The 9,197-nt window shown below is 32.3% G+C and overlaps 1 protein-coding gene and 1 long non-coding RNA gene across 2 annotated transcripts; one reads left to right on the top strand and one right to left on the bottom strand.

The window, feature by feature from the left end:
* The first annotated feature begins 915 nt into the window (after nt 1–915).
* LOC134253096 (serine protease inhibitor Cvsi-1-like) lies at nt 916–1,876 on the top strand. The gene is made up of 3 exons (XM_062735607.1): nt 916–994; nt 1,399–1,521; nt 1,707–1,876. The coding sequence occupies exons 1-3, from the start codon at nt 955–957 to the stop codon at nt 1,817–1,819; spliced, it is 276 nt and encodes a 91-aa protein (XP_062591591.1). The 5' UTR covers nt 916–954; the 3' UTR covers nt 1,820–1,876.
* Nucleotides 1,877–6,320: 4,444 nt separating this feature from the next.
* LOC134253097 (uncharacterized) lies at nt 6,321–7,379 on the bottom strand. The gene is made up of 3 exons (XR_009989071.1): nt 7,292–7,379; nt 6,526–6,664; nt 6,321–6,427 (listed from the first exon to the last, which is right to left on the bottom strand). It is a non-coding gene; the product is annotated as an uncharacterized LOC134253097 (long non-coding RNA).
* Between the last annotated feature and the right edge of the window lie 1,818 nt (nt 7,380–9,197).

The following is a 9,197-nucleotide window of genomic DNA, read 5'->3' as shown; positions in this document are numbered from 1 at the left end:
TTGAATAAGTGTATATAATGTGTAAGTTTTGTAATAAATAATAATAATAATATAATTGTTTCGTGTCAATTTTAAGTCAACATTTCTTTTTTCCTTTGTCTTTCAGCGGCGAAAATTTTTACAGTGGATGCTTCATGTAGAGGTTACTTGACCGAAGTCAAAAGTATCTCATCGTGAACATCTAACATGCTGGAGTACAGTAACATACACTGTGTGGTGGGTGAGCTGTAAACCATTCGTTTTTGGCGAAGTCTTTTATTCGTGATTCATTAGTTTTAAATCGATACGCGATGATTATTTATCGCGACTGAGGATATGTTTTATGCAAAAAAACTATAGAAAAGGTAATAATTTGCAGCAGGAATTACCTGCCGCTGATGACGCGTTAGAAATTTAAGTTTTCTCTTTGCAATACTACAAACAGTCAAATCCGTGACGTAAAAAACCCTTAAAGTTAAAAGTATATGTTTATCACTATAGAAATTTCTATTTTTCACTGAAATTTTAACTTAGAATTGACAAAAACAGGTGAACACAATATTAAGATATGATGTAATATAATTTCAATAGGTACATATTCTACTTTGTTAAAGAATAATTATATTGATATAAAACATTTTCCCGACAAGGCTTAAACAAAAAGTCAAAATGACATTGACAATATAACCCTTGCGAGGGAGATAAGGATCGTATGATTCTATCACGCCATTGTATTCGAGGAGGGCCAAAAATACATATTATTTCTTTACTAATTGTTGTTCATCTAATTAATATTAATATCATTGAGATAAAATAGAAATACACTAAACCCTTAAAGTTAGAAAAAAAATTTGATTCCAGAGCATTTCTAATTATTAAGAATAAATGCAATAAATTTTCTCCCCCTTTGAGACCTCACAAATGTCTATGTATATAAATGATCATTAAGTGTGTCGTAAATTATATTATAAGAAAATGGGTTTTTTGCGAACATTGGTTCTTCTGGTCTGCCTATGTAAGTAAATGCTTTCTATATATTACACCATTTGAAATGAAATAATCCGATTATGTCTATTTAGAATGAAAAAGATATTGACAGACAGACGTCTTATTTCATTTTTCTCAGTTAAAATGTAACTAGAACAGAACTCAAAAGCTCCTTGGCTACTTCGTTAGACCTAGACATGCATTTATGTAAGTTATATGATATATTCTTTCGATAGCTTACACGTTCTTTAGACCGTGGAATAGTTTAATAAACATTAAAAAGAAATTTCGAGCGGATGCATGTAAATCCTTAGATTTTTTACGCAGTAAAGCTTTGAAGAGAATCTTGCCCTATCACCTTATCAATCTTTTCATTTTTATCATTTTTGGTGAATGTTTGAATCGTTAGATATAAAATAAAATACTTTACAGTAGGAGTAAGCCTGGCTGCTAGATGTAATTCTGACGGTGTTTGTACTAGTAATGAGTTACATTGTGCTGACGGTTACGTGAAAGGCTGTCACTCGGGAATGTGTACATGTGAACATGCAACATGTAAGTTATACTTTTCTGTACATCTCATTCTTCCGACACATAATGATCAAGCCATATACAATCTCGTATAATTACAAAAATCAGGCTAAAATATAAAGAATTCTTTAAATATCCGTCGTGTTTATTACCTTAATCTTCAAATTATTGTCCTAAGGTAAGCATTCTTAGATTTGATTCTTTTTCAGCAACACGTTGTTCATATGTAAACGACAGCTTGACGTTAGGACATTGCAGCATTCATGGAAAAGACGGTTTTTGGCATTGTGCAGATAGTGTTTGCAAATGTTTCTTCTTCTAGACACACAATACTGTTACTAATCTTCATATTTTGTATACAAAATGGTTGTTTTGGAATAAAAAAAATTCAGAGAATTGTTCTTGTTTCATATTAGCTATGATAGTATCAATTTGTCTTTTTCAATGGAAGACTAGAGAAAACCTTACTTGTGTATGGCACGAGGGAATGAAATTTATATGAATTAACACATTATTTCAGTCTCACTTTAACAAAAAAGGAATATATAGTGGATAAGTGAGACAAAGGTCAAAAGTGCATTACCTTTGCATTTATCTGACTTTTATGGCCCCGAATCCTGCACTGTATCATAGACTAAGCCAGGCTCAGTATTACGTTACGCGTCAACTTTACGTTAACACCCAAGTGTAAACTAGCTTTTAAAGCGCATCCATTTCGACGGAGGTTAACAAAACATAACGTCGTATACAATGTACTGTTAAAATTGTGACTTTTAAAAACTACTAGTATATCCCTGTACCTTCATCCTACCTAATAACATAATGAGACTTTGGTTCAAATTTATTTTTTATCTTTTGCACTTGCAAATATCCTACTATAAATTTACAATTCTTATATTATTACTTTTTACGCTCGCAAAGTAACAAGGCGCTATTTTCATTTTTCTATCCCTTTAAAATAAGTAAATTTGCCTTTCCGAATAGATATTCCAGTTGGTTCATAGTGTATTTGTGACTAAGTCCATTCCCTCCATGAAGCATTAATTTTTCGCCTTCTCCAAAAGATATTGTCATTCCTAAATTATCTGAAATGAGATTTAGCTATATAAATAAAAATCAGAAGTATTGCATACATAGATAAATTTGACATAACAAAGGAATCAACTTGATAAAAAAAAAGACAGACACATTCCTAATTACAATTTTTTTTATATTAAAAGGAACCAATTATTTAGATACTTTTACTAATTAACAACATGACTGCCATTATTAATCATGAAAAAAGTATGAAATTTTCAAACCATATCTTTTGAATGTTTCCGCAAAATTGCATAGTTTACTAATTTTTGTACCTATTTCATACGACTGTTTACATAGAGAACGCATCCACACTTGTAGGTAGCTGGCACTAGAAACGTCCTTATCTTCTACATATCTTCCCTCCAGTTTAAATTGTGACATATTGATATCTGCTTCAAACATTCTATTTAACACATGGATTCCATTTGTGTACAGTTTTGCACAAGGATGTTGCTCTGAAAGAAACGAAAGGGAAAAAATAAGATATAACATGTTTAATATTCTCTTTATATCTATGTGTAGCCGAAACATTTACAGTGCTTTTAATGCTTTGTTTTTTTCTATATAGTAAAATCTTATACAACAGTAAACCATATTTTTTTTTATTATATATTTTATCATGCATATTTCAATTATATAAGACCTGGCACATTGTTAAATCCATTTTATACAATTAACTCTATTCCTTTACTAATTTTTTTTTAATTTATTCTATTTACCATCAAAATTAAGGTATGCTCTTTCAATGGTCTTTCTATTTTGAGTAATATCAGCTGTTATTATACAGGCATCATTTTCTGTAAGCAAAGAAAAGTTAACTTTTCACTGTCCTATACAATTTGTAACACTATCTGTAAGATGTAATGATGATATCTACAGTGATAAAGTCAGCAAATACAATGTATCATTGAGTCAAATGCCGACTGAAGTTTTTCATACTTATTGTTAGTCCATTATTTATACCTGAATTGACGACGGATTTTTCCGTTAATTCCCGATCATGACGAGGAGCACACGACGGGTGTGCATGACGGGTTAGCAGGGGATGCTCACTCCGCCATGGTACCTGATCCCACCTCCGATGTTTTGGAGGTCCGTGTTTGCTCTGCTCCTTTTTTGTATTGTTTTATGCACTTTGATATTGAATACCTTTCGTTATCTCCTTCATTGTTTCACTTTGTTTTTTGGAAGAGAAACACCTATATTTGCTGTTCGCTTACCATTGAGATATGTCAGACTCTGGGCTACTGTATCTTTTATTTCGAACTCATTGTGATACATCGTGTCGACCATAATAAGTAAAACAATTGTTTTACTTAATAATCATCAGTTATAATAATTGGTTGTCGATATATCTTTTCATCACCTATCATCTGCATTTGGAAAACTTTTTTCTAAGATTAGATGACGTTACCATGGTATTCATTAACCCTAGTATCTTATGCATTCCATGGTAAAAATAAAAGTAAAGTTTCTGGTAATATTACACAATATCAGACAAGGCACGTGATAATCTAAAAAAATATTTAAAAATAGTGAATAGAAAATTTGCAATTAATGCATGTGCATAAGAGGTACCGATATCGCGAATTACCAAGTCTAAGGTCGAGGAAATGTTTGACAATATATCTAGTTGGGAATCTTTGGGAAACATCTGTAGTCCACTAACCCAGAGAATAAGTTTTCTATCTCTGTACTTCCTGTAAAATAAAATGCATCTACAGAACACCAACATAAGTCCTTCACTTGTTGTTATTTTTACGGTTAGATATAAAACGTGGAAAACAGATATAGGTTTCAATGCCAGTTCGATATCCAAGTTCCAAGAAGGCTGACTCTTTTTTTTTTATTCTCCTCGAGGGTTTTTACTCTGATTGAAACGTCACCCTTGGAAGATTGCAAATTCAACCTGGCAACTGAACCGTAAGGGATCTCTTTCGTGCTAACATCTACTGAATAGAAGACTTCAATTTTTACAGATCATTCTTCAAGTCCCATGGACAGTAAGATTCAAACTCGCCGCGTTAGGATAATTTTTTTTACTCCACGACGCTAAAAAAGGTCTTAATGCCGCGTGTTTGAATTTGACCCCACAACGATAGCCTGCGTGGCGCATTGGTTAGAATCGTGGAATAAGAAGTTGATGTTTATGTTGCGGGTTCAAAGCTCGTGGTACAAGGAGACCAGTATTTCGGATGAGACCGCATAAACAAAGGTCACTTGACGCAGTAGCTGCTAAGCATAATCCATTGAAAGACGGACATTCTTAACACGTTTCTCTCTCGTTTCAAATTCACAGGCCATGTTTACATTTGGAACTCACTGGATTGTTCAAAGTACGAGGGTTGTTCGAAAATTATTGAGACATTGTGTGTATTTTGCTTTCTAATGAACATCTTTCGGTGAAATTTTGCATATACGTTTGACATACACTTAGAATTAATAAAAGCAAAAAATATTTTATAAATATTGAATATTTTCTGTACAATGCTACATAAATGTGCCAATAGTAGGGGTAACCGGAGCAGTCATGAAATCAGATATTGTAATATGTAACACCAACGATCTAACTCTTTGTGGACCCTTAATAAGAGCGAAAATAATTCAATTTATGTGTATTAATTTGTCAGCTTTATTTCAGATTCATGTTGTGCAACTTTGTTAGAATTTTGATCACAAATACGGATATCATTAAAAAATTAAGCGCGGTAGAGAAATCTGCAAAGAACGAAAAACTGGATTTTGACGTCAAGGGTGGAGCAGCCAGCATACCTAAAGTTTTGTGTAGCGCAATGTAGAACTCTTTTTCCAGACTGGACGACCTGCTAAAACAATAAAAAACAGAAAAAAATAATGGGTTGGTTTTTTCTTATTTAATTGATATTCATTTTTTTAAACAATTAATTCAACCAGAGTAAAATCAAAAGCTCCGGACAACCATCAGTTATTACGTACGATATTAATATCGTTAAGGTAGTTATTTCGTTGACCCGCGTTGAATAAATCGGCTCTGCATGATTCTAAGTCATCCTTTCCCACAAATGAAAATTTTACACCGGACTAGCAATGCCATACGTTTTTAAAGAATAGTTTGAGAAACGAGACTGTTTGATTTTTGTAAAGTTATATGTAATAACAAAGAAGGAAAATTATTAAACGCTTTGCTATCGTTTTACATGTGAAACCATCTCCGGCTGACGTGACGTTAAATGACATAGTGATGCTGCTCCGGGTCGATTGACATATGCATATTTATCATTTCACCGAAACATTCTTATTATCATAGGAATTAGAAATTATGCATTATTATTTAATTGGTTCCTTATAAAATGTTGATGAATTTTCATGAATTTATCTCCGTCCTTTATGGAGTAAATGTAAATGTTTCAATAATTTCCGAACAGCCCTCGTAGATGCTCTGAGTTCTAATTATCACTCGTGTTTATTTTGCTTCATTGCTAGGACAAAGAACAGTTTTATTGCTAAACCGGGTCTGCGGGACAATATATATCATTTTACCGATAGAACGCTCTATCTAATGTCAAAATTTGCAGCCCTCCATTGGCAAGTGATGGCATCTCCGCATGAGTGAAATATTCTCGAGAGGGACATAAACCAACATACAAACAAAATTCTCCATGACTTTCAGCGTAAATTATAACCACTCTATATGCTAAAAATAACAAGGGTTTTTCATCAGTCTGAGTAATAATGCCACCCATATTTTCAGTGATTTTATATTTATACCTTATCTTAGACAACGCTTGCAATAGATCGTATGCCTTTGGATCAACTATTATACGATCCCCATAAGTCTGCCGAAGGACATTGCACACTTCATTTAGAAAATCTACAAACCAAAACAATTCAAAAGCAGACTCTTGAAATGCTAAGTAGGGGTAAAAATACAATGATACATATTGTGTGCATTTGCATATGGATCCTTACCTTTTGAAATGTCAATAGGTGCGTATTCTACGGTGTTTTGATGATGTAGTAATTCATCCAAAAACATCTGAGATTTTTTAGCATTTCCACATCCAATGTCGAATACTTTGCAGGGAGTACTCAGCCGGGATATCACATCCTATAAAAATCTCATTTTTTACATTAATAATGAAAAACCTTTAAAGGCTTGATATTAGTTTAATCCATAAATAAAAATAAATTCTATAACATGCTGAATGAAATATGTGGAGATTCATAAAATAAAAAAAAAATCCACACCAGATACTCATACATTGATTGTGATGTTACCATTAAAACATGCAATCAAACATATGTTGGAAAAGTGTTAAGTACATAAAATCCAATTGAAAGAATAAAAAAATATCAGGAGACACATATCAGGTTTTAATGTTTAAAAAAGTAGGGTGTCAAATTTCTATGGGGGTCATTTTTCAACGTGTGTGTGGTTTCTTAGAATTACTGGTCTGGAATGTTTTTCTACAGTCGAAAAATGACCCTTCTTATCGTAGAATATTAACGCTGGGTAATTTTCTACGTAGAAAAATGATCTCCTGGTCAATATTCTGCAGGCGTCACTTTTCGTCCTTACACCGGTCGTACAGTTGCTCCATGTCGGGAAATACTGAATGCAAATTTATTCTCCTTCCCCGTTAAAGGATTAAGAATGATGTTTCAAGGTAAAGATTTTCGTTTTTTTCCCTAAAAAAATAATAGAAGAAAATTAAAAATGATTTAAAAAACCTACTCTAGCGTTAGACTTGACAAGAGCTTCCTCTTCCTTGTAATGGTAAAATTCCTCGAGATGATAACACTGTTCATCATACTCTAGTCCCTGATGGTCATAAGAGACTGGAATATACTTAGGACTACTGGACAGCCCTTCTTTAAGTTCTTTGATGAGGTCCATGATTGGATGCCTGTTATAAAATCAAAGTAGTAATCACGCCCTTAATGATGCATGGACTTGTATTGGGGTGAGTTTTCTAATGAATACATCACATCTATATATTTTTTTAGATCAATTGTTTTTTTTCATAGAAGATAACATTCACATTTTACATTCATCTGTAATTACCTGGTAGGTCAAATTTATTTCAAGATAGGTATAATAACAATTTGAAGATAAATGCATGTGAACATATGTATATATTTGTTAATTTTGCATTGCATATTTTGAATTCCACCAACACATACATAGCACATACATAGCATGCATTTTGAAATACCGAGAAAAAATTAAAAATCAAATCAAAATTTTCTCATTAAAAACAGAAAATATGTTTGTTCAATCGATTTTGATTTCCAGAAATCAATTTGATCTGATGCACAAAATGATCTTTGTGTCAAAGAATTGACTGAGAAAAAAGATATTTTTTCACATTTTTTAAAAAATCTACAGGGCAATGGCTGCGATTTTAAAATATGATGGCTGATTATGATGTGAAGTTTTATCACCACTTTCCAATGCAAATGACAAACTTAGGATAAAAAAAATTATTAGCGTGTCCCTAAATCCGTTTTAAATGACTTAGTAAATAGAAGCGGAGTTTTCAAGTTGAATTTAGGCAGGGGTTCTCGAACAATACTCGAAAAAAAAAAACCAAAAACAACTCCGACTTACAAAGCAAATTAATTCCAATCTTCACATTTTTAACCAATGTTTATGAGAAGTTTTCAACGTTTTTAATATTGGTTTAATCCTCTAGACAGAAAAACCTTTGGGTCATTATGTATACAATTACCTTTCATTCGGTAAAAGCTGCTATGGCAATTTTGGTCATTACAAAATTAAAACATCTCCAATCTCATTAAAAAAAGAATAAATCAAGTCCATTCATATACATCAAATCATTGACTATATCACTGTTTATGTTAAAACCTTATTGGCAGACCAAAGCAACATAGCAGCTCAGTTTGTTTCCAAAAATCAAAACAGAAGAGATGTTAAGTGTAAAAAATTTGTCATTTATTTAAATGACGAAAAAATGAAATCCATAAGACAATTAAAAAAAAATTTGGCTGGGAGACATACATGTACCAGAAACATGGAAAGTTTGACTAGAAATGCAGTTCAATAAATGATTAAAAAACAGTGGTCTCCCAGCCACCATATTGTTACAACACAGAGATGTGATACTGTGGAAAATACAACATCAAACTTTATTGGAAACAAAAGTGGTGCATAAAAAGCGTCCCCTTAAGAACAAATACCCTAATAATTTTATTATTAAAAAACGAAATAAATGTGGGGGATGGAGTGGAGGTGGTGGTTGCTTTCTTGTGCACCAAATTTTTTTCGGCAGCACTTCGAGATACACAGAGAATAATATAAATAGGATGCCTGGTGCGGCAATCTGATTGGCTGAGACAAAATAAGCGCTTTGGTAAAATTAAATGAACCGGATAAAAACGGATAACAGAAAAAAGGGGGCTTTATATATACATATGATTTACAGATAAAAAGTATTGTAAAATTAACCAAACAATTAAAAATATTCTGATATCCACATAAATTACACATATGAAATTTTTAACATAAATTGCTTTATTTGAAAATAAACCTTATTTTATGTTAAAACCTTATTGGAAGACCAAGCGTCATAGCAGCTCAGTTTGTTTCCAAAAATCAAAACAGAAGGAATGTTAAGTGT

The sequence above is a fragment of the Saccostrea cucullata genome, unplaced genomic scaffold, assembly GCF_032062105.1.
Source record: "Saccostrea cucullata isolate Sc308-1 unplaced genomic scaffold, CSIRO_AGI_Scuc_v1 ctg19107, whole genome shotgun sequence".
Taxonomy (NCBI): domain Eukaryota; kingdom Metazoa; phylum Mollusca; class Bivalvia; order Ostreida; family Ostreidae; genus Saccostrea; species Saccostrea cuccullata.
Note: the sequence above shows the minus strand (reverse complement) of the source record. Positions and strands in the feature narration are given on the sequence as shown.

Excerpts from the sequence above, each read along its gene's own strand:
- LOC134253096 (XM_062735607.1), top strand. The coding sequence starts at position 955 with ATGGGTTTTTTGCGAACATTGGTTCTTCTGGTCTGCCTAT. Across the intron at positions 995-1,398 it reads GGTTCTTCTGGTCTGCCTAT|TAGGAGTAAGCCTGGCTGCT; the intron begins GTAAGTAAATGC and ends AATACTTTACAG. Across the intron at positions 1,522-1,706 it reads TACATGTGAACATGCAACAT|CAACACGTTGTTCATATGTA; the intron begins GTAAGTTATACT and ends ATTCTTTTTCAG.